The 24,225-nt window shown below is 38.7% G+C and overlaps 3 protein-coding genes across 5 annotated transcripts; 2 read left to right on the top strand and 1 right to left on the bottom strand.

Annotated features, from left to right (window-relative positions):
- Positions 1 to 226: 226 nt before the first annotated feature.
- On the bottom strand, positions 227 to 3,530 carry LOC131330349 (uncharacterized). Its single transcript, XM_058363897.1, has 3 exons — positions 3,420 to 3,530; positions 2,006 to 2,162; positions 227 to 1,775 (listed from the first exon to the last, which is right to left on the bottom strand). The coding sequence occupies exon 3, from the start codon at positions 1,129 to 1,131 to the stop codon at positions 514 to 516; it is 618 nt and encodes a 205-aa protein (XP_058219880.1). The 5' UTR covers positions 1,132 to 1,775; positions 2,006 to 2,162; positions 3,420 to 3,530; the 3' UTR covers positions 227 to 513.
- Positions 3,531 to 13,770: 10,240 nt separating this feature from the next.
- LOC131330348 (SNF1-related protein kinase regulatory subunit beta-2-like) lies at positions 13,771 to 18,033 on the top strand. 3 transcript variants are annotated; one of them, XM_058363896.1, is made up of 5 exons: positions 13,771 to 13,923; positions 14,209 to 14,393; positions 14,751 to 14,926; positions 15,037 to 15,199; positions 17,438 to 18,033. In XM_058363896.1, exons 2-5 carry the CDS (start codon positions 14,211 to 14,213, stop codon positions 17,771 to 17,773), a joined length of 858 nt encoding a protein of 285 aa, XP_058219879.1. In that variant the 5' UTR covers positions 13,771 to 13,923; positions 14,209 to 14,210; the 3' UTR covers positions 17,774 to 18,033. The 3 variants fall into 3 exon arrangements, with proteins under 3 accessions (XP_058219879.1, XP_058219877.1, XP_058219878.1); XM_058363894.1 differs by having other exon boundaries at positions 13,775 to 13,984; XM_058363895.1 differs by having other exon boundaries at positions 13,777 to 14,055.
- Positions 18,034 to 21,059: 3,026 nt separating this feature from the next.
- Positions 21,060 to 23,526, top strand: LOC131330347 (alpha-1,6-mannosyl-glycoprotein 2-beta-N-acetylglucosaminyltransferase-like). Its single transcript, XM_058363893.1, has one exon. It carries the CDS (start codon positions 22,018 to 22,020, stop codon positions 23,302 to 23,304), a length of 1,287 nt encoding a protein of 428 aa, XP_058219876.1. The 5' UTR covers positions 21,060 to 22,017; the 3' UTR covers positions 23,305 to 23,526.
- Positions 23,527 to 24,225: the final 699 nt, after the last annotated feature.

The following is a 24,225-nucleotide window of genomic DNA, read 5'->3' as shown; positions in this document are numbered from 1 at the left end:
GATATCCGGCCATAAATTATACCATCCACATCCATATCGCAAACACTGGATATGGAAAGGTCGGAATAACAAGTCCGGGCAGGTAAACGATCCACCTATTATAGCCAGCTAACAATTAGGGCCAAACTCCAAATCCCTCATGTCAGTTGAAACAAAATCCACATAGGAACAAAAACCTGGAACTTAAATGGACATGAAATTCAGTAAGCTGTATCAGAAAGATGACTGATAAGAAGATGCAACTGGAAATCCATTTATTTGGTCATGGCCTTAAAACTTTCAGTACCTTTAATGTGCATCAAGAGGGGCCATATCACAAGGTGCTTTAATTTAAGGGGTATCCCAAGGTTTGTGTTAGGGCAGGGTCAATTATACTAGCAGTAAACAATACGAAAAGTCCATAATACCCTTGAAACCCCAAACCCGCAATGTCAATTGAAGCAAAATCCACAAAGGATCAAAAACCATGAAACATCATTTGACACTATAAACAGAATTGACTTCAACTGATGATCATGCTTCAATTCCAAACCTTGAACACTTGATGGATCCCATGGAAATGTCAATCTCTATCAAGTTATCTTCCTCATTCATCTCATTCATGTCTGCCAGTAGCTCCATCAAATCTGGAAATTTCTTCTGTAAATTGAACTTTGGCTCTTCTTTCTCAGGAGTACAAACATATTGCCCACTTGGTAGGGCAATTTCAATGAGGCTTTCCTCATCCGAAATCGACCCGTCGGAGCTACCCGGGTACTGACCCGGATTGCCTGAATATCCCCACTCAGCTTCGGAATCTTGATCAGTTATAGATGAGTGGTCAGTGCCATAACTTTCTGAAAAGGGGTCCAATGGTCTGACCATGTAGTCCTGAATCTGACCCACATCAGCTTCTTGTGTGATATCCTCATTTTCAGGCTCTAGGTTTGGTTCAACTTCCATTGATGTATCTAAAAACACTGGTTTGTGCTTGGAAAAGGTGAAGAAAATATAGAACAGAATGACAAGTGAAACTGTGAAGAGGAGAGATAAGAAGAACCCACAGCCCAAAAAAGCAGTAGAGATTAATAGGGGTAACAGAACAGCAAACCATTGTAATGGGTTCCAAAAGGAACACATAGAACAAGCCATGGAAATATGGGAAAAGAGCAGAGGGAAGAGAGAAAAAAAAAAAGGTAACCTTTATGCAAGTGAGAGCAATATTAAGGGCATGGAACTGAAGGGACAAATGGGTTATTTGGAATTTATTATTTGGAAAGGAAGGGAAAAAGTTGGGAACAGATTACCAGCACACAACACTGTATCTTTCCTTGGAGCCATATGTGGATCTATTCTGGCTTTGGAAAAAAGTAGAGAGGCTAGAGAGTGAAGGAGGACCACTTTTCACACTTGAAATCCCTACTACTACTTTTCTTGGTCATCAGAGACCATAATATACATTTGGATTTTAGAAATACACTGGGAAAAGAAAAAGGGAAGGTAGATGGTGGATTTCAATAGATATCATGGGTTTTATATGTACTCCTTTGTGAAAAGGGAGTGAACAGGAAGGGAGGGGGAAAAAAACCCAGATTGAATCCAAGTTGTACACTTGTACTATGCTTAGAGATTTGAGGAAAACAGGTAAAAGCTGCACTGGTTGGCAAGAAGGAAAACAGTAGAGAAAGGGTGGGAAAATGTTGAGTGTGGTGTTAAAATATGCAGGGATGTGATGCAAGTTTCTGGGTTTCTCACATCACACAAGGCTCCTCACAGTTCCCAACCTTGCACCGTTCCTAAAAGAAACAAAGGAAACCGATTAGGTGGTCTTCCTCTGCACCTGATTCCCTTGGTAAACCCAAAACCCTAGCTGCCCAAAACCTGTTTACACCCCTCAAAACTTGGAAATAAGAGAAGCCATGTGCAGACCTCTGTGCTTACACAATACACATGGCACTTTTCCCACCCAATTTGCATTAAAAAACAAATCTCCCCTGGAAATGAAACAGTAGATTCACTACCATACCTGAAGCTTCATCAGAGATTCAAAGATGGATATGACATATCAACCAAAAGTGTGGAGAAACCACATGCACTTTCATTTTCTTTTCAAATTGAACCAAACAAATTTAGAAAACTGGTCTTGGAAGAAACCCATCAAAAGACCAACCTTTGAAGCTTAACTGCATTAACATTCATCAGCAATAGGATCAGTACTGTCCCTGAGAAAAGTCTTTATGGAAGACTGGACCCCAGGTCAAGTATTCAGAAACTTGATGACATCAAAAAGACTTGTTCTTTAATAGAAAAAGTAACTAAAGAAGTAAAAATAGTTTATTAATTTTCATATGAATAAAAGATAAAAAGAAAAAAAAAAAAAAGGGAGGGTGAAAATAACTTCCCATGACATTATCTATAAACTGCTAATTTCTAATCTGCGTTGCTATGGACAACAGGTGTATTAGGAATCATCTAAGATCCGAAGCAATTTTCCATTTCATGAAATTACCACTAAATACTAAGTGTATGACACACTAAAAGTAACTTCTCCACACTTATTGAAACAAGTAGATCAGGTCTGCCAGAATTTAGTTAAAGGACAATGTTAATAACAACTCAATGGGTTGTCAATAAGGTAGAAAAAAGACAAAAAAGAAAAAGAACAAGATAATTTTCTACTGTGTTGAAGTGCTTTGAAAAGTATATCGGAAATCGTGTTTTTTTATTTATTTATTCTTCTTGTCCTATTGACAATCCAATTGATTGGCAATAGCATAACCGTTAGTTAAAAGAAAGGGGTCTAAAAATAGTAGAATAACCCAAAGGACATGTAAGATTCACAAATCATAAATTATCCCAGAAACCCTAGGAAAATGCGGTGGACCTAGTTCTTGATATAATGATCATCCATTAGTTTTTCACAATATTCCATATAATTGCTCCACAATCAGTAAAACAAATGTTTAGTTGAGGTTAGGTTAGTTCATGATTTTATTTTTTCTTTTGTTTGTGACTTTAATGATGGCCTTAAGTATGCTTTTAACATGTGAGGAATCAATATGTCTCCACCACTAGCAGTGGTAGTCCCACAGCCGCTGAGTTCGTGGGAACTCACTTTGTAGCCAAAATCACCCCATACCGTAGTTTACTAAGCCAACCTTTAAATAGACAAGGGTTGACATCAATTTGCCTCCTAATTTGTTAACTGGGTTGTAATGAAATCATCAACTTATGCATAAGTAGTGACTAGTGATTGACAAGACTATCCACCCATTTCCATCTCCAATTTGGTTCAAACTGTGTTGTATAATACTATAATTGGAGGTCTGGTGTGGTGCTTCAAAAAATCCAAAAGCTCATAAAAATGGAAGCAAACGACACTTTTTTCAACTAAAAAAAGACTTGACAGCTGCTAAGGTTGGCTTGGCAAATGATAGTACCTGCCAAATCCTTGATTGACAGCCAGCTTGGAACACCTTCAACCTGTAATTAAATACTCAACCATTCTACAATGAGACACATTAAAAATACACTCATCTTGTGGAGTTTACTTACACACATTGCACCAGCAATGTGTATAGACCCCCACATTCATTCAAATCCGGATTCTCTGTGAGGATTTTACCTATGAGGATCGTGAGAAGGTTTTGTTGAGAAGCTGATAACACATTAATAAAGAGATTCAATGGTCCACAACAACTCTGCTTTAGGGGATAAAATTCTAACCGAGGAATATCCGAACCGTTTTCTTCTTCTTCTCCGTTACACAGCCGTTAGTTCCTTCTTCTCCGGTGAGAACCTTTTTCTCCGTTCTCACCCAATTCTTCCAACGCTGGCCATGCCTCTTCCTCCGTTCCACGGCAGTCACATCGGCGTGATGAACATCCGGCCAGTAGCTCGAATATGTACTCCTATAATTTCCCTTGCACAAGATTCTTCTCCTTTTTTACTTAATTTTTTTTTTACAAATTAACGTTATCAGAGACAAACAACATCACAACTCTCAACAATGGAAATATGGGTTTGCAATTTTGAAGAAACCCATTTAGAATTTTGGGTTTGATTTTGAACCCGACCGACGATTTCGAAGATTCAGCAGGGAAAGGGCAAGAGAGACCTTGATTTGAGGGATTGCTGTTCAAAACAAAAACGGAACCCTAACACTGGTAAAATGAAGTAAACAATTTACCAAAAAAATTGAAGTAAAGAAAGAGGTAGAGAGACCTCATCATTGCAAAAACGGCCTCACATACAATTATGAACGGAGCAGGAGGAGGTGCATGCCGATCAGCGTTGGGAAGCGTTCTTTGCTATCGCTGTGGGAACAAAACGGAGAAGAGAAAGAAAACGCTTGGAGATTTTCTCCGTTAGGATTTAACCCCCTAAACGACGTCGTTTTGTTTGGAAATAACGAACACTATTGTGGACCGTTGGATCTCCTTATTGATGTGATGTGTTATCAGCTCCTCAGCAAAACCTTTACATGATCCTCACAGGTAAATCCTCATGAAGGATCCGGAGATTACAGAATCGAAATGCCCATTTCAAGATGTTTTAAGGTTGTAACCAGGGGAAAGAAATAGGTTCAGAGCAATATTCCTAACAATAGTGCTACGTCCACCACTCAACATTTCACGTTCCATCTCAACAATCAATAATTCGGATCTTAAAAAAATTCTTTCTCTGGAAGAGTTTTTTTGAAATCCAGACCCATATTGAGAGTAGTGGAATGAGCAATAAATATGAAGCGGTGGGCGTAAACTTTCTGATATTTCAATTCCTTTTGTAACTGATCCATGCCAATTTCATTCCCGTACCGGTTCCCTGGATCAACTGTGTTATCTTAAGCTGCTTTTGGGTTATTTTCCCCTTCTTCATACGTTCCTCCTTTTTGATACAGCTTTGACACTACTTTCGAAATTCTGAGAAATTTACTACTCCATTCCTCCTCCTTTTTTTTCCCATCTTTGAGACACTGTGGATGGCAAAATATATAGAATCCTATTTGGCCGAGTACAGAGAAACAAACCCACGGTCCATCCCGCTATTGCGATGAGCCAAAGAAATGAAGAATGTAGGACTTTGAGTTAGACGTAAAGTGTTGTGCCTGAGCCTGAGCCCTAAACCCAACTCGTGAGTCGTGGCAGAGCTAGAGAAGAGCACATATCACGACTGTTGGGCTAAACAGTATGTTGCAGGGGCCTGCCCTTTTAGGCCAAGTGTGGAGCTCGGTGTCGCGTGGATGACAGAATGGCATTGCTCCCAAAATGCCACTTGAACCCAGAGATAACTGGTTCTGCCCGAAAGGCTCTTAAGAGAGTAGTATATGACATGACCGCGATACTGTTGGAAGGGCATGCCGGGCATGTACTGATTGGAAAACAAGTCACTCTCTAAACAAAGTACGCAATATAAATTAAGCATCAGAGGGCCCTTCAACCAACTTCCGGGTATCGTATTCTCGGCCGATTCTAGAAAAGAGCTGTATGAAAGATTAGCGTATCTTTTTTTCCAACAACTCAAGTGTATGAATTAGAATCTTGAGGACCAATGCCAAGACTACCGCATTCTTCCAAGTAAACTGACAAATGTACCCAGTCACAGAACCAAATCTATCTTCCAATCAGAGAGAAGGTGGAAAAAGGGGCGAATGATGCTGCCACTTGTCGGCCAGTTGCAGAGGCTAAAATGTCACACAAAAGCAAAGCAAAGCAAAGCAAAAGCCACATGAGACCACATTTTTGGACAAGCTTTTCTTGCTCTCTCTTTTTTTGAAAACAAAAAAACATTGGAAACAAACTTTAGTCTCCGACTGTGTAGGCATTATAATATGAAAACGTTTTTCGAGCCCAGATTAGAATTTGTCTTGGAAGAAGGAATTCGTGAGAGAGAGATCAAGAAGAGCCCAACTGGTGTTTGTTAAGATAGGTTTAACTAATTGGGGAATGTCTTAGCGAGATCGAAACATCGATTCATGCAGGGTGGAGTGGGACCATATATAAATTTTGATGAATGTTGCATTGGAATTAGGGTTTTCGGACTTTAAAATATTTTTTTTGCTTTGAATCTAGAGCTAAGACTTCATATATATATATATATATATATATATATATATATATATATATATATATATATATATATATATATATATATATATATATATTACCCGTATATTTGAGATGATCTCATTTTCAACCTATATAACTTGTTCAACTTATGCTGGGAGAAAAATGATACCGCTGAATATTGAGATATCGTCGGCCTGATCGAGCGATTCGGGACTTAGGTTTAGTGAAACAGACAAGAACATTGGTAGTGCTGCGCTACTGCCTTGGTGATCGTTGCTGGAAAAACACTCAAATGTCTAAGCCAGTTTTTTTTTAAACGGGCGAAGGAAATTTGATTGATTATATAGATCAAAAGATGAAATCAAAAGGAGAAGAAATGCATTGAGAGAGTAGCGAAGAGTACCATGACTCTTCTACTGCTGCTACTCGCAAAAACCAAACAAACGTAAGGATGGCAATTTCGGCCGATCCGACCCAACCCGATCTGTTCCTCGCCCCAAATGGGTTGGAAATTCGGGGATTATTTGGGGATCAGGTAGGGTATGGGGATAGTTTTTAAAAAAAAGTGGGGAATGGGTAGGGAGTGGTATGAGTTAGTCTCCACCCATACCCGCCCCACCCCAACCCAAATCCCCGTTATATATATATACATAAGAAGTTAGGGTTTCATTTATTTACGCCACTGCCTACTATATATACATAAATAAGTTAAATTTGTTGTGTTGACGGTTCTTACTTTAATTTTGATGGTTAAATTTGTTATGAGTAGTTGTAATGAACTAATTATGTTTCATTTGGCTTGTAATGACTGATATTCAAGGATAATTTGTGTTGTAGTAACTCATTTGTTGGTTGTGTTACTTCTGCATCCTTTGTTATTAATGTTTTTTTTTTTTTTCCAATTTGGATCCCCGATTCCCGCGGGGATCCCCGTTCCCCATTTGGGGCGGGGATGAAAGGTAAAAATTATTCCCCGGTGGAGATCGGGGAGGGAATGGGGATGGATTCGGATTTTCGAATTGGGGATGGGGACAGTGGTATCCACCCCTACCCGCTCCATTGCCAACCCTAATTACGTACGTCCAAAACACTCAGATTTTTTTAAAAAGAAAACAGAACAACAAAACAATTGTTGACAAGATGCCGCCCAAATAAGCAAACGAAAATAACGAACAGACGTTCCCATGCCCTCCGAAGCACTGTGACTCCCTTTGCCGACGAACCCCTAAAACCGCCAGTGGCTCTGTAGCCACCTTCGTCTTCCAACTCCTCCCCACAACATACTCCACTGCTGCCCCAAAACCACCACATGGGACGTTACATCATGTCTATTCCACTATGAAACATTTTCATAGGAAAGTGGTTATCTCCGTGGAAAAATTCTTACACGGTCTTGGAGCACGTCACGGTATGTCCCAAGACCACTGAATAATTACTCTGTCTCCATTTGACGCCCTTCTCTCCTTATGATCACTCCCCCTACCTAGCATCGTATGGTCATCGGCCACGTGTTTTTTTATTTTATCTATCTGTACAGCGGATTGATTTTTTCGAGCCCAGAAATAATATGGGCCCAAGTTGTTGGACTAAGCCTACATATAGTGCCAACCCATCAGAACCACTTGGGTCCAGCCCAATAGCCATCAAATGCCCTTATGGGCCCACTTGGGCTCAGTTATTAGCATGATCCTAGATTCGGTCTACTCTTATTTCGGCATTTATGTGAAACTATAAAAAATGAGATTCACGAAAATCATAGTAATGATGATCGTAATCTCCGTCATCTGGTTTCATGCGACTTTTTTTTTTTTTTTTTGTTTTGTTTTGTTATTGTAGTATTTTGTTTTGTTGTACTTTATTTTCGTATTAACATAATTGGATTGATCTTGTTCACCAAAATGATCGTAATCGCTGACTGAATTATTGAACAACAAAAAGAAGAAGCCCAAAGAAGAAACATAATGGAAAAATGTCAGCCCAGGATTAGAATTCCCGTTTAATGACTAGTAAGAACGTGATTTCCTGCTAATGACTAGTAAGGATTAGTGAGTAGCTTTGTACTCGGTAAATTTTCAAAATGGGCTCATCCTTTTTGATAATTTGGGCCCCCAAAGTGTCCTGGGCCGTCATTTTTCCAAACATAATCATAATCATAGAAAATCAGAAGCCAAATTGGCCTTAGGCCTTAGGCCTTTGGCTTTTTCTTTAGCTTTTATTGAAATCATTTTTTCTTTGTTTGAAAGTGATTGAAATCATTAAAATAACGGAAAGCATGGGGTACGCAACTACTCAATTTATGTTCGAAGACTTCTTTTTCGATGCCGATGGTCATGATTGTTCGAGTCAGTTGATTCACACCTCAGTTAATCTTCTCCTTCGGTTGGGTCAACGGTATGACATCCACGCTGGAACTTGAGAATGTAAGAAAAAAAAAAACTTTCTTGCAGCTTAATCTCAAAAATCAAACTTTAATCAATCAATTACGGGAAACATACCCATCAACCAACTAAGCAAAGGACTTTAACGTTTGCATAGTGGACAGTGGGCACCTGCAAATAAGCTCATCCAGGGCCGTACTTAGTGAAAAATTGACTTGTATTTGACTACTAAACTCCCTTTAATGCCAAGACAAATTGCACTTAGCATTGACAAATCCCTTTTTGGGTTTTTGGGGCCACTTCTCACAAAGATAGAGAGATGTCTAAAAAAAACACTATTATCAAGCTAGCCTTTTTTTCTTTCTTTTTTTTTACTGAAAATCAGTTTGTCCGCCTAATTTTTTTTTCATCACAAATCTGTTTTGATCGTAAAGCTATAGATGTTTTATCAAGCTACGTAATGTTTACGTGAATGATCTTATGTGAGAAGCACCACAAAATTGAACAATGTCCAAGAAGGATTCACAAAGGCCCAAACTAAACCGAATTTGGCCTCAAGAATTTGGACCATAAGGCGCCTTTTAGTGGTTCTTATTTTTTAAGCACTTATTTTTCGTTTTACGAGATAAATCATTATCTCACAATTAGCAGAATCGGGGCCTAAGAGAATACCGGAGAGAGCTAAAATCCATAAGTAGAAAAGGCCCTAGTTTTCATCTCTTCTTCTGCCTATGTATAAATGTATGCTTTGAGCACTTCTTTCTTTCTTGAGCCTTCGCCTTCAAGGAAGAAGTAGAACCCTGTGCATCATAAGTGCAAGGGACAAGTGGGCTTTAATTGCAGGGGAAAAAACCAAAAGGAAAAATACAACTTGTAATTGTGGAGAAAGTGATTGCCAATGATTACGGCCAACTATCAGTCTTTTGAGTACCCCAGCTTCAACTGTCACACGATCAGACTCCCATATTGGTCTTGTTATTAGGACTTTGATGGTTCAGTGTTCGGGCCAACCTACGGTATTTAGTGACAATTTTACACCGCCTGCTAGTGGAATTAAAGTCGGGGCATTCTAGAATGCGTAAAATAAAGGAATTGAAAGCAAATCACACAAGAACGTTAGATTTAGGTGGCTCGTTGAAAGTAAGCCATTTCCATAATTGTTGCAACTCTTTTCATTAGAAAGAAACATTGAGATAGTTATATATATAAGGAGAAGTTATCTTTTCGCAACTATTTGGGGCTAAAGTTACGAGTCTTTGACAAATTTTCAAAGTAGCCTTAAATGAACAACCGCGATAGCGATAGACTCGCAACGGGTTTTTTTTTCTTTTCGACAACTTGAGTGTCTGAACCAGTTTACGCTCTTCTCAACTAATTTCTTTCTCGCAAATTCGACGGAACATCATGCTCACTAAAGGTTTCTTCTCACAAACTCAACGAAACATCATTGGATCCATGTCAAATTGGTCAGGACCATGTCATGTGTCCCCACAAATTGTCCAATAATTACATTTACTCCATGGGTTTCCATCACCTAGAGGTGGGGACTATGTCCGAAAAGGACTTCACCAGATTCTCTCCCGCTGTCACACTTTCCTCCAATTTGATGCCAACATCTAACTACCAACCTCTTAATTTTTAAAAGATTCCCCATTAATTAAGCTAGCAAATACTACTTTTTTCAAAAACCACTTTTTTTTTTTTCCCCTTTTCTTTTTAATTTGCCCTTCTCCCCTTTACTGAGGATTCTTCAAAGTGAAAATTGATCTCTTTAGATTCTCACTGCATTGTTTTTTCAAAGATCAATGACCTAAGGGGTGGAAGTTGTGATCCTAGGATTGGTTGGCATCTTCATTTTGGCTTTTGAGCTTGTTATCATTGATTGGATGAACAAAAAGAGATGCCCACTTTCTCCCGATCGTGGTACCCCCTATATGCCTCCCATCATTCTAGATGGTTGGATTCGGGACATTGTTGTGATTTTTGTTTAGCGGGGCAAATTTATCTGATCAAATCGTGCATGGAACTCTTTCTTATTATTTTTTATATTTATTGAATTAGGCTTGCGACTATCAAAAATCTAATTAGAAAAGATTGAGAAAAAGCTAGCTAGTGTGAAGAGAAATATATGAAGGGGAAAATTACAGACAAGGAGAGATGGAAGAAATAAAACTGAGTGGAGAAATTTCGAAAGGATAAAAATATACCTGAAAGACGTAAATCGAAGGTGGTAAAAGCATAGGTGAAATTTTTGTATCAAAACATTAATTGGGCACACAATGAATAAATCATCATAAGTAAAACAATAAAGATAGGTACACAGTACTACATTGTTTCACTATATGGTACACTATATTTCATGTAGAGTCCACTCCGGATTCCACAAAAATTCAGCAAAATACCCATAAATTTTAAAATATTATTTTATGGGGCCCTACGGATTGAGAAATAACACTTATTGATATTCGTTGGAATTGATTTTTTTTATAGAATCCCATAAAATAATTTTTTTAAATTTATAGGTATTTTTCTGAATTTTTGTGAGACCCAAAGTGGGCCCCACATGAAATATAGTATAACTATGTAGTGGAAAAATGAAGTGTATGTAGCTTCTCTCTAAAACATTTTCTTGAAAATCAATTATTTTTGTTAATGTCAAAACTGTTATACATATATAAAAAAAAACTTGTACCATCTTGCAAAGTACAAACCTCTTATGAGCAGAACAGTTTTAACATTAACAAAAACCATTTTGGAATGATCATTTTCATAAATATATCGTGTGAGGATAAAATAACGGGACATTACATCAATAACGTGAGAGTCCGTAGCAACGAACTATATACAATAGCCCAAGAAACAATCTCCTACGAGAAAAAGACCCCCAGAAATAATAATCCAATCTTGTCTTCGGCAAGATCTGACCATTGACTTCTCACAGTAAACAAAGTCAGCCAACTGGCATATCGGTAAAATGACGGAGATCATGAGCTCATGCAAAATCAAGCATGGTATTTGGAATGCCACCCAGAACTTGTGAAAGATTTTCCTTGTCGTGGAGGAAGAAAAATGTTGTCCTTCTGCCTAATACTATGGATCGATGTTACTAATTACCATCGCCTACAAAGTCAGAAATAATATACATACATCGTCAAACAAGTTAGAAACTTTAATGCACAGTTTACGGATACCATGACACTTTCTCAGATACCGATGCATTTTTTTTAATACACTATTCGCTGTCCTAAGGGGTGTGTTAGCATTTTTCTAAAGATATAACAAGACAAGAGTTGAGTTTCCTTCCATTTGATGATTTCAAATTTTGTGGAATGAGGGTAATTTCCAACAAGGCGCTCAACTAGCACATGATGTGGACATATCCCATTAGTGAGTTGAACAAAGCCAAGGCAAAAAGTCGATCACATGGGAAGATAGATACCCTAATTAAGCCCCCAAAGCATAATTAGGGGCTGTGATTTGGAGATGGATGTTGATGGAAATGGTAGTCTTGTTACACATATGAACGAAGGGCGAAAAAGGAGACAATGGCTTAATTCTTTCCAAATCTTTTCCACCAAATGTATTACTGATGAATCACAAAAATAAATATACAATTAGTTAGGCTGCACTTTTATTGGGACCGAAGGTTAGATCCTATCGAGTACTCTCAGAGATATATAGAAAGTAGGTTTAGTCTCATCAACTGACTTCAGTGAGACATGTGAATGCACGGCGAAAAAGAAGCCAATGACTTAAATTCTTTGCAAATCTTTTCCACCAATTAAATGTATTATTGACGAATCACAAAAATAAATATATAGTTAGTTAGGCTGCACTTTTATTGGGACCGAAGGTTGCGTCTTATCGAGTACTCTCAAAGATATATAAAAAGCAGGTTTAGTCTCATCAAGTGACTTCGGTGATTTGAATCCAAACGTTGAGCGAGAAATCTTAGTATTTAACTATTGAACAACCAAGGGTAGTAGTAATAAGATCTTTTATTTTCACTTTTAGAAGATAAATATATGGAGTGGTGCTATTTGCACCGATGAAAAGTGTAGAAAAACGGTACCGACCGCCGCGCGTGGCCGTCTCCGGCCACCGGACGGCCGATCCGAGCACATATACACGAAAAATAGGGTGTCTAGATCAAGCACCCTACACACATCGGATGCCGTTGATTCCCATGTTAGGGCCCTCGGTTTTTTTTTTTTAAATTTTTGGACGGCTCGGATCCGCCGTCCGGTGGCCGGAGACGGCCGCGCGCGGCGGTCGGTACCGTTTCCCTACACTTTTCATCGGTGCAAATAGGATTTCTGAAATATATGCCCTAATGTACTCATACAATATACTTTGTTGAAAAGGTTAAATATAGTCATAAGACATACATACTTTTTGAACAATCAATTGTATTTTGTATCAGTTAAAAAGCATAAAATATGCACAAGTCAATCATCCAATAAAACTACAATAGCATCTTAATTAGAGGATTTTACCCTGACATGATGCCCAAAAATTGTGATGCATAATCTACTTCACACATCATGAACTTTTAATTATAAAAATTAAATACGCGGATCATGCGACTGACCATTTAAGTCACATAATGTTGTCATATACTTCATTATATAGTCCAAAATCATACACCTTATCCATCCTCATAGAGTTTTGCGATTGCCATATCCATTTTTTCCCTTGTATACTTGATCTACATCCATGGGTCTAGGAGTTGAATGGATCATAAATCAATATAGAAGCCATATGGCACATTTGCTTAACTTTGTTTATAGACCGAAGAGAATTCCATTTGAATAAATATCACATTAAAATTTTTCAACAATATGAAAAGATATTGTACATGCACGCAACATCTAATTCACATGCGAAGATGACCATGATAACGACTATACCATATGGCAATCGATGCCTTCTATTAGTACTCATAATGTAATTATTAGTAACAACTCTCTACTATGGAGATGGTGATTCCCATAATTTCATTAGGGTTAATTGATAGCATTCAAATGGTAATTTCTTGCAAGTTTTTCAGTCACCCAAAACATAGGATTTTAATTCAAGTTAATGGCTGTCAAAAAAATTCAAGTACAGTAATAATGCTCGAGGGTTAAAATGTCATTTACACATATTGGTAGGTTTGCCCAGGAAATTGCAATGGCAGTTGATATCTGGTCAGTGCCCAGATAGTAGGGAAATTATATGGTAGAAGTGCTCTTAATGATGGGCAAAGCAACTACCCCTTTAAACCAACGTCATTAGTCCACCAAGGCAAGGGATCTTCCAAACTCATTGGAGAATAAAATCGCTTTCCTACCCCTTTAATCCCAGTTGCCTTTACTTTAATAAGAGAGAGGGAGAGAGAGAGAGAATGGGAGTGTGAGAGGGAAAGAGAAGACAAATAAAGCTTTCCATCAATCAACGGCAAAGCCTGCAAAAATCAATTTTTACCTGCCCCCCCTCTCCCCTTCAGTTAATTGTGGGTGGGTGGTTTCCCTTTTCTTGGATCTCTGCAATTATATATATACATAAATAGAGATATGGGTATGTCACTAAAACCCCCAATCCAAGGTTTTACTGTTTCCACTTTTTGCTTCTTGTTCACTGGTTCTTCGGTAATAAACCAAAACACCTGACTTCTCTGTCATTTGTATATATAGATGTATACGTGTTTTGTATTTGCTTGGGTGCTAGTGGGGTGTTGATTGATTTTGGTAATTATTTCTCTGGAGATAATTTTTTCTTTGTGGGTTTTGTCCATTTTGCAGTGATGGGTAATGTTAGTGGGAGGAAGGATGAGGCTGGTCCCTCTGGAATTACCAGCAGCACTGCTGATGAAGAGGGTGAAGAGTACATGGAGTATGCACATGGTGGTCCTTTAACAGACTCCATGGTTCAGTCCCCTCCTCATAGCCCTAGGCCTTACTGCTCTCCTTTCATATTCGCTCCTCAGGTCAGTTTTACCTCTTTGGTAATCATTATGAGCATTTTCAAGATTTCTGCTTCTACCTGAAGGGTTTTTTGTGTGTGTGTGTGTGTTCAACTAACTGAAGTTCTGGGTCATTGGGTATGTAGGTTTTGGATGAGAGTTGGAAAATGAGATTCACTCTAGTTCCAATATGAGTAGAATAAATGCAACAGAGTCTCTTAATTTTTGGTCAGGGTTAGGAAATTGACTAAGGTTTAATTTGGGACCTGTTAATCTGAAAATGCTATTGCTTCAAGTGGCCTTCAAGTTCTGTGGAATTTGAAATTAGACCTTCTTGACATTTACTTATACGAAGCTCCATATGACCATATTCATGTTCAGGTCCCCATCAATCCTTTACAGAGACCCAATGCGATGATGCCAATACATAGTAACTCAGCGGCCCAATATTCAACTCGGATCGATTATTCAGGGACGGGGATACCCACGATGATTACGTGGAGTTTTGGTGGAAAGCAAGTGGCCATTGAGGGATCATGGGATAATTGGGGGACGAGGTTTGAGATTTGCTTTAAGTTCTTGTTAGTTCTTTCCACTTTCTGTCTGAATTCTATTCTTGATTGAGGGCAATATTGATTGATATCAACAACTAATTTCTTTCTACCAGAGATTTCCTACAAAAATCAGGCAAGGACTTCACAATTATGAAAGTGCTCCCATCAGGTGTTTACCATTACCGTTTTATCGTTGACGGACAATGGAGGTACTCTCCGGAGTTGCCACAGGAGCGTGATGAATTGGGGAATATCTTTCATGTTCTTGATCTACAGGTAAATTATCTTACTTTTGAACTGTTTTTCTTTATATAAAGAGGATCCTGTTCTTTTCCTCTCTGTTTTCTTGTTGGCAAAAGGGGATATGTTTGCTTCGAAACTTGTGGCGACTTGTATGCGTGCTGACATTTTTGAACTATTAGAAGTGCATTGAAAATCTTGGTTCCTGTTTTGGAATGGATAACTCCCGGTAGTTTCCTGATAATTGGCTATTTTGGTAATTATTTTGTGGAAACAGTTTTCAAAATCATCTCCCTATACTGATCTTCCAGGAAAACAGAAACACTTGCTGAAACACATCTAGCAGACCTGCACAAATTCTCTGTGGAAAAGGATGTTATGGTGTTTTTCCATATGCATTTCCATTGTGGTTCTTACCTGTCATTGCTGACTTACTGACTTGACCCGTAATTTATCCTATCCTATTCATTAAACATGTTCCCCTGTTCATTAAACATTTATTGCTTCTGAAATCATCTGCCCAAGCACCCTTAATTTCACGTAAATCCGCCTAGTATGAGGGTGGATCAGGTCTCCAATATGAGATAAACTCTCTTCATTCTTGAACTTGATCCAACTGCAAGCAAAATGAATCTACTGGCATGTTTGTATGTATTTGTTTATATGTTAGAAAGTGAATGATTGATCAGTCAACTATGTCATATTTCGTTGTGTTTGATTTTGTTACCACACATTTGCTGACAATAATAATGCAATCCTTGTGGTATGCTGTAACTTTTCAACACATTAGCTGACAATAACAAATTTTGAGCTCATGAAGATGAACTCAGAAAGATTTTAGATGAGGGACTATATAGCACCGGATAACTGCCAATAGGTAGTCTTATCACTCCTTCTGTCTTTTGTTATCAGCTGATGTGGTTTCAGGTTTTTTGGCACCCTTGTTATTCCTTCGGCTTACACAGTTCAGTTAAACGGATCCAAACCGCTGTTTGAGTGACCGTTGCGAACGAATTCTCATTTAAATACGCCTCTTAATATTTATAGATTGAGTGAACAACAGTTTAGAATATTCATTTACGAGAGCTGGAGAGGTATGATACAAGTAGACCAAACAGTTTTTTTTAAGAAAGCGGTCACCATGAATGTACTTGCCGCTGCAAATTGAGAGATCTAGAACTGTGATGTAACAGTTGTCCTTGTCCTATAACTCGTTACTTGACACTTAACAGCTCCTTGTCCTATAGCATCATATGTTGAGCTGTGTTGTCTATGTTTAGCATCCCATTATGTAATGGCCACTGGCATCATTGTGCAGCCAAGAACTCAAGGTTATGGGATTAACCCTGGCAACCTATTCTGCGGTGGTTGAGGTTTCAATAGTTGAGGGTCTTCAGAAACGTTTCATCAATGATATGGAATAGACCCTAAGTGATCTAGACTGCAGGGATTGACCCTAAGTCGGCCACAATTCATCTATGACTATAGTTTCTACCATTTGATCTATGGGAAGGAAAGTCTTATTGTCCTTGAGAAATAATTCAGAGAATTTGCTCCATCTGTTTCTTTAGCCACATTGTTCTATGACGTATGCTAAAACAATGGTTTAGTAGCAATTTTAAGCCCAATATCATCCCGTTTCCCTGTGGCTATTGGAACTGAAGTTTGCCTGTAAAGAATTGTTTGTTTTATAGTTTCATCAGTGATAATAGTCCTTGAAAACTTTCCAAACATTAATAACTTTGTAGATCCAATTCATTGATGGACTTGAATTTGATAGTAGTTTACTAGTTGCATAAAACCAAGTTGTTGTGGCTCAGGGGAAAACGAGAAAGAACAAAGAAACCGCAGCTTCCCTATCTAACACTCTTGTATTCCTATTACGTAGCCAGTAACTTCGACTTTCCGTTTTCTGATGAGTGCTCATCAATATCTTGTCTAACCCTAGTGAGAGATTTTTTCTAGAATTCTAGTTTCATCCCTCTCCCTCTCTCTCTCTCTCTCTTTTCCCGGCAATGCCTAGTTTCATCCTTGAGTGCGTCCACAGTTTCATTATCCTAGATTGCAGTAAGGCCTCAGAGTAATCATTCCAATCTTCACATTAGTCTGTCAAGCAAGAGCCATTCTCGGCTTTTTGAGTCACCCCCAAGAGACTATGGAACAAATGTTCTTACAGTAAATCTTTAGCTTCTTGGTCATCTGCATTCAAGTCCTTATTGTGGTTGGTTATGTTTGATTATTAATCACATTGCAACTGGCCAATGTATTGTGCAGGATTCTGTTCCCGAAGTCCGTAATGATGTATCTGGATCTGAATCTCCTTCTTCCCCTATTTCAAGCTATGATAACTCACCGTTCACTTTGGAAGATTTTAACGAAAAATTGCCTGAATTACCTCCACTACTGCAACAATCACCACTAGATCACCCATCATCCATCAGTGGCAATCCTGAGTCTCTGGAGAAGCCATTAAACGCATTGTTGAACCATTTGTACATTCAGAAAGGCCGTACGGGCCAATCTTTGGTGGCACTTAGTTCCACTCACCGGTTTCGAACAAAGTACGTTACTGCAGTCCTTTACAAGCCTCTGAAGAAGGTTAAAAAATGAATACTTGTACCCGATACTTGTGGAGTAAAAATTACAGATGTGTTATTATTAGGAAATCAGTTATGACGATGCCATTGATGTGTTAGAAAAGAAGGGCTCATGTAGGAAAAAGTAGGATTTTCGCTATTCAAACCTGTTTATGGGGATTCACATTCATTTTGGGTATGATAATTTACTCCTTGCTGCAGTGAGATTTTATTGTACTGACTTCACTGTGGAACAGAAATTTGAATGTGCAAAGTATTGATTCATGCTGATAAGTGGCACCCTAGTTTACACCTTTTAGTTTCGTGTGTCATTCTCTGGAAGGGAATACCATGAGGTAGTTCCACCGTTGTTCTTCCAATATTTTGCATGATTCCCTTATCGGTGACGACTTTGAATGAGTCCTATGTCAATTCTCTTTCTTGAAAAATACAGGACGAGTTTGTGCATCAAGATCTGTATAAAAGGTCCAAGCCATAACAAATGAGAACCTTTGACTCGATCCCAACATAATTAGTCTAATACAGCTCGCGCTTCTTGGTACTTGAATATTTCCTAAACAGAGAGACAAGCTTTCTACTGAACTTTCGGTTTTGCCTACAGTTGGATTCAAAGCAATATCATGCTTTGGATGCAGTTGGAAATGTAACATTACTGTGGATAGTGTTGTTTGCCTTACCTTCTTCTATTGAAATGAATTTCTTCATCACTCCCTGCTTGGTTTCTTCCTCTCCCCTAAATCCTTCATCTTACTGCAACCTTATATTTGCACATAATCAAAAGCAAAAGGTAACTGTACATGTTGGATGTAATATCGGTTGCATGGAATTTCAAATGATGAACTCTTGGTGGTGAGCACAGGGTGTAAGAATTCAAGAAATAGAGGGTCCCTTTTTGCTCAAATATGTTACTTGTGTTTTGGACTTGGGTTTTATTTGCTCTGATATCTAATTGTCCGGATATTATTAGCCCCAAGTATCTAACTTCCGAGAATTATCAATTGCTCTTGGATCACCGACATGTTATGCTCTAAAGACCCCACCATCACGCGAGAGCACGGAATAACCACCTCCTCATTGCTCGCCTATGACCAACTCCTTGTTTTGATTTCCGATGTCAAAATCTGGCAACAGGAACCCGTTCATTTCAAGGCAATTTTTGGTGAAATGTCTCACAACGATGGGATGATTGGCCCCATGATATGATGGACCTAGCATTAGATTAAGCACTTTTTTGGCAATGAGGTCATGTCATGCCCCCTCTCTCTCCCTTTCATTAGCAGCAAAAGTAAAATGGCCATTGTTGACAATAATTTTTTTTTTGGGTTCATTTTGTATTTCCTCTGTTCTCTTTCTTTTTCATGCACATGCCTGTCATGATCGTTCCCAATTATGGGAGTCCAACTCACGCACTACAACACAACCATTAACATGTCTACCAACTTAATTAGCATTCTTTGGGCAATTTGAAGGGATACAAGCTATAGACCTTATGTGAATTTTATAGGACTGAGATTGCCTCAGAATAAGGAAGGAAAATAATCTCTTCTATATGACCCACTTGATTGCAAAATTTGTCCAATATGAGCCTAGATTTTAATTATATACCGATTTGACTTCGCAGGAGTTAAGAAAATTATCTGAAGTAATCATCCACTAGAATTGCTGGAGTACGTTTAGTTGCCAGCACCAAGGGCCTGTACTACCAAGAGGTGGGCCCATTTAGCTGGCTGTATTGACATGGAGAGAGTAAAAAAAAGGAAGGGAAAAAAAAGGTACGCCAAACCGCGGACGAATAATAGGTGTTTAGGTATTTGATCTCATTAGGTAACAATCATGCCTCTGTCCCCAGTACCCATAGCTTGAAGAATGTTAACTTGCTCTTTTAGGAATCACTTTAGTTTAAGTAAAAGATACTCCACATGACTTGTGCTTCCTACTTGCCGACGGGGAGAAGAAAAGAGGCTTATCACATGTGTACAAGTAATGCCCTACTTGTTTAATAGTGTCAGACTTGGTATATATATACACAAGTAATGCTAATTGTTTTAATAATCCAGCTATCAAACCCCTCCACCTCCTGGTAATTCCCAATAACTTACTCTCTTTGTTTTTGGCCATAATGTCAAAAGACATCTTTGCCCCTATTAGCAAAAATGCTACATATGGGAGAGTGCATAAATGATCTGGACACAGTCGTCTGATATGTGTGCAGACCTCATCTACCGTGCAGACTGCAGACCTCATCTACCGTGAGAGACTAACATGCATCGGATGATTTCAGACACATTTATTACAAATGGACACTTGATCCCATTCACTTGCTAAATTTGTACAATATGATAGATTTTATTCATTATATACATATTTGACTCCACAAAATTTAAAAATCATCTCAAGTATTCTGTATTCACTAGAATGTTGCATTTTTATTTTTTAAACGGTGTTTAGATATTTGATTGCGCTGTATTACAATCTAGCCTCCGCCCCTGACACAAATAATTCAAAGAAATGATAACTCGTTCAGTATCACTTATAGTTTAAGGCAAAAGAGTACATGACTTGGTTTCCTATCTGCCGACGGGAAGAAAAGAAACTTATCATATGTGTACAAGTAATGCTAATTGTTTTAATAATCCAGTTATCAGACCCCACACCTCCTGGCAGTTCCCAATAATCTATCTTAACACTAGTATTTAATTTCACATGGGTCTCAAAGACATCTTTGCCCCCTGTAAGCAAAAATGCCACTCCCCCACACGGGAGTGCACAGATCCGGTGCAAACCTCGCCTATCGTGGTGAGTGCACGGGTCGGGTTCGGCCCCAACCCCGACTGGTCGGTTATCGAATTTTTGGGACCCGAACCCGAACTGAAGGAGGAGGATATCCGTCCGCGTAACCGATTTTTTTGGTCGGGTTGGGTCTGACCAAAAACTGAAGTAAACTATATGAATTCGTGCCTTTTGGTCGGGTAAGAAAAAACAGCACCCCGAACCAAAAACTGATTTTTTTTGGAAGAGTGTATCCGTACCCGATTGAACCATATGTTCGGCCCCGCCCGAAACCCTTCGGGTCGGGTCGGGTTTTTTGCACACCCCTAGTGGTGACTAACAAGAATCGAATGATTCCAAACACATTTATATTCGTATTTGTGAGGCTCGTTCTGTGACAAGGTAGTATTAATAAAATTAGTATGGCAAGTGATTTACATGATTGGATGACTATTCATTGTCTTCCAGATTAAAGTTTTGCAATTGCATTTCAACCTTTTATGAATCCATATTTATCTCCCTGATAAAGGGAAAAAAAAGTAGGTATGCGAATTTTGATTAGTTATTTCTTGTCTTGTCTTGTAAGAGCATATTCATTCCTTACTCAAATCTTGACTCAAACTCAAATTTGAGTAAAACTCATTCAAAACTCTCCTCCACTCCTTACCCAAAACCTACCTTACTCAAATTTGGTTAGACTCAAACCCTTACTAATTTTTGAAGGCAAATTTCACACATTTAAATTTACAATATTGTCATTAATAAAATTTTTATTCAAATTTATACATATTTGTGTTTGAATTTGAGTTTACCCATTGAAACATACAATACAAAAATAGAGTTTTACTCACTCAAATTTGAGTACTCTAAAAATAAAGCATTGAAACCCATTTTACTATCTTTCAAGTCAAAAGAAGTCAGTCATCTATGGTGAAGCTTCCTGAAAGTCTCTGATTTGTTCGGGTGAACCTGGTCCCCCGGCCGGTCAAGTCGTTGTGTTGACCGTTGCTCTCCTACGCTTTCCGCGTCTCTGAGCAATCTAATCACTCAAATCCAGATTTTGTGTATACCCATTTGGGAATTTGTTGTAATCCATCTTCGGTTTCTTCTTTTTCACCAGTCTAGATTAATTTTGATCTCAACCTTTGTTTTGAATACCGGTCAAAACCCTAGTCTTTTGGGTTGTTATACTGATGGGTTTTGCCGTATGGACTCCAAACATGTTGTTGGTTTGGATTTCAGCCACAAGAAGCTTCAGTTGAGTTCAACTACACTCTGAAGGCCATTTTGGAGGTTTTTAGTACTCACCCTAATTTGTTTTGTTCTCATTTGGGTTCTGCAGTTTTCAATTATACTGTTCAGCTGTGTGTTATATTTTGATTGTTCAACTGTGAAGAGATTTGGTTTTCTTTTGTGAAATCTGAAGCTGTGAATGGTATATTTGCAACTGCCATGAAACGTTTTTGATGTCTCCTGTGCTGTTGATTTATGGCTTTGAACAAGAAACCCCGGCTCAAAGATGCTGCTTTTCGCCGCTGTTTGTGTGTAGTTCTGACTACTTTGTCAGGGATTGTTCTGCTGCTTTTTCTCCTTCAAACGGATACAGTATTGCTATATCCGAATAACAATAGTCTGGATTTCAAATCGATCCACAACTACTCCCAATTTAGCAGAAAACTCAACCTCCCCAAGCAGAATGATTTGTCGATTATGTTGGATAATCGAAATCAATTGTCCCCAAGGAACTTGGACTTATTCCCAAAGTTAGCCATGAATCATGTAACTATAGTTCTATATGTTCACAACCGCCCCGAATATCTCCAAGTAGTCATCGAGAGCCTTTCTCGCGTAAACGGGATTGGTGAAACTCTATTGATAGTTAGCCATGATGGGAACTTTGAAGAAATGAACAAGATTGTGGAAGGAATAAGATTTTGTCAAGTGAAACAAATATTCGCCCCTTACTCACCCCATATCTTTAATAGCAGCTTTCCTGGTGTCTCACCCGCTGACTGTAAGGATAAAGATGACCCAATTAAGCAGCATTGTAAAGGGAATCCAGATCAATATGGGAACCACCGGTCGCCAAAGATTGTGTCATTGAAGCATCACTGGTGGTGGATGATGAACACAGTGTGGGATGGGTTGAAGGAGACAAATCAGCACTTGGGTCATATTCTTTTCATAGAGGAGGACCACTACATTTTTCCCAATGCTTATAGCAACATACAGATGCTCATAGATTTGAAGCCCATAAAGTGTCCTAATTGTTATGCTGCGAATCTGGCACCATGTGACGTGAAATCAAGGGGAGAAGGGTGGGAAAGTTTGATTGCTGAGAGAATGGGCAATGTGGGTTATGCCTTCAATAGGACTGTTTGGAGGAAGATACATAGAAAGGCGAGAGAGTTTTGTTTCTTTGATGACTACAACTGGGATATAACAATGTGGGCAACAGTTTATCCTTCGTTTGGTGGTCCTGTTTACTCTTTAAGAGGTCCTCGAACAAGTGCCGTTCACTTTGGGAAATGTGGTTTGCATCAGGGCAAAGGGGAGAAAGGTTCTTGCATTGACAATGGTGCGGTGAACATCAAAGTAGAAGACATTGATAAGGCTGGAAATATTAATCCCAATTGGGGAGTAAATGTTCTTGAGCATCAAGCAGGATATAAAGCAGGGTTTAGGGGTTGGGGAGGCTGGGGAGATATGAGGGACCGCGAATTATGTCTGGAATTTGCTAACATGTATCAATTCAGAAAAGGACCATCTCCTTGAAGAGTTGAGTTTCTGCCGTTTTTGGATTAGCAATCGTTGTAACTGGTGAGGTATGAAGTACCTTTGTTGATTCTAAGCCACCAATTGTTGTATTTTTGTAGCATGTTAGGGATATTCGTCATGTTATATTTCACTATGTTTCGGGAATAAACTAGTGTTTTGATCTCCTGTCTTAGTGGGTTGGTCAGCCTATTGGTATTAAAATTTTCCATATTAACACTACTGTTTCTGTGGTGGTTGAGAAACCCTACACATATGATGATCATAATAACTTCCTATACATAGTCTAATCAAAGGGCATTTTTTTTTCATTCAGTATGCATTACCTGTTATGTGTTTGATTCTGTTTGAATATTTAACCTATAAAGGTTCTGTATATGGCATTTTGTTGCCTTGAGTCATGACCCACGATTCTAATTTTCTGAGCTTGTAATGTGACAAAACTCGCTACTCCTATTGAAACTATTTTAAGCTACATGCTCCATCGAGACAAAGTCATAGCCTAGTGGTTGGGATACCAGTTGGTCTGGTTTTTCCCCCTTCCCCTGCCCCTGGATAGGAGCACATTGCGATGTTTGTGCGTTGTACAAAAAAAGTGAAGTGCATGCTCCTGTACGTTGTTATGGAAATGGCTTCTGATTTGGTGGGAGAGATGAGATGCAGCTAGGTAAATGGGGCTGTGGGATAAGATTGCAATTTAGAAAGTGAGTGACCTAATAATCGATTCTGGATGTGAGTAGATGAAGGAGATTTTTCTAATAGTGTCAACCTTAGAACCAATACAATAAATTAGGGGGTCAATATGGAGCCAAACCCATGAACTTACCCAAACCCCACTTTAAATTCACCCAAACCCAACTCACTTATGGGATGCGTCATAGTGGGTCATAAGTTCATAACCCAAATCGACTCATCTAGTCA

The sequence above is a fragment of the Rhododendron vialii genome, chromosome 6a (genome assembly GCF_030253575.1).
Source record: "Rhododendron vialii isolate Sample 1 chromosome 6a, ASM3025357v1".
Classification (NCBI taxonomy): domain Eukaryota; kingdom Viridiplantae; phylum Streptophyta; class Magnoliopsida; order Ericales; family Ericaceae; genus Rhododendron; species Rhododendron vialii.
The sequence above is the reverse complement of the archived record's forward strand: the minus strand, read 5'-3'. Positions and strand labels throughout refer to the sequence as shown.

Excerpts from the sequence above, each read along its gene's own strand:
- LOC131330349 (XM_058363897.1), bottom strand. The coding sequence starts at position 1,131 with ATGGCTTGTTCTATGTGTTCCTTTTGGAACCCATTACAATGGTTTGCT.
- LOC131330348 (XM_058363894.1), top strand. Across the intron at positions 14,394-14,750 it reads CTTTCATATTCGCTCCTCAG|GTCCCCATCAATCCTTTACA; the intron begins GTCAGTTTTACC and ends ATTCATGTTCAG. Across the intron at positions 15,200-17,437 it reads TTCATGTTCTTGATCTACAG|GATTCTGTTCCCGAAGTCCG; the intron begins GTAAATTATCTT and ends TGTATTGTGCAG.
- LOC131330347 (XM_058363893.1), top strand. The coding sequence starts at position 22,018 with ATGGCTTTGAACAAGAAACCCCGGCTCAAAGATGCTGCTTTTCGCCGC.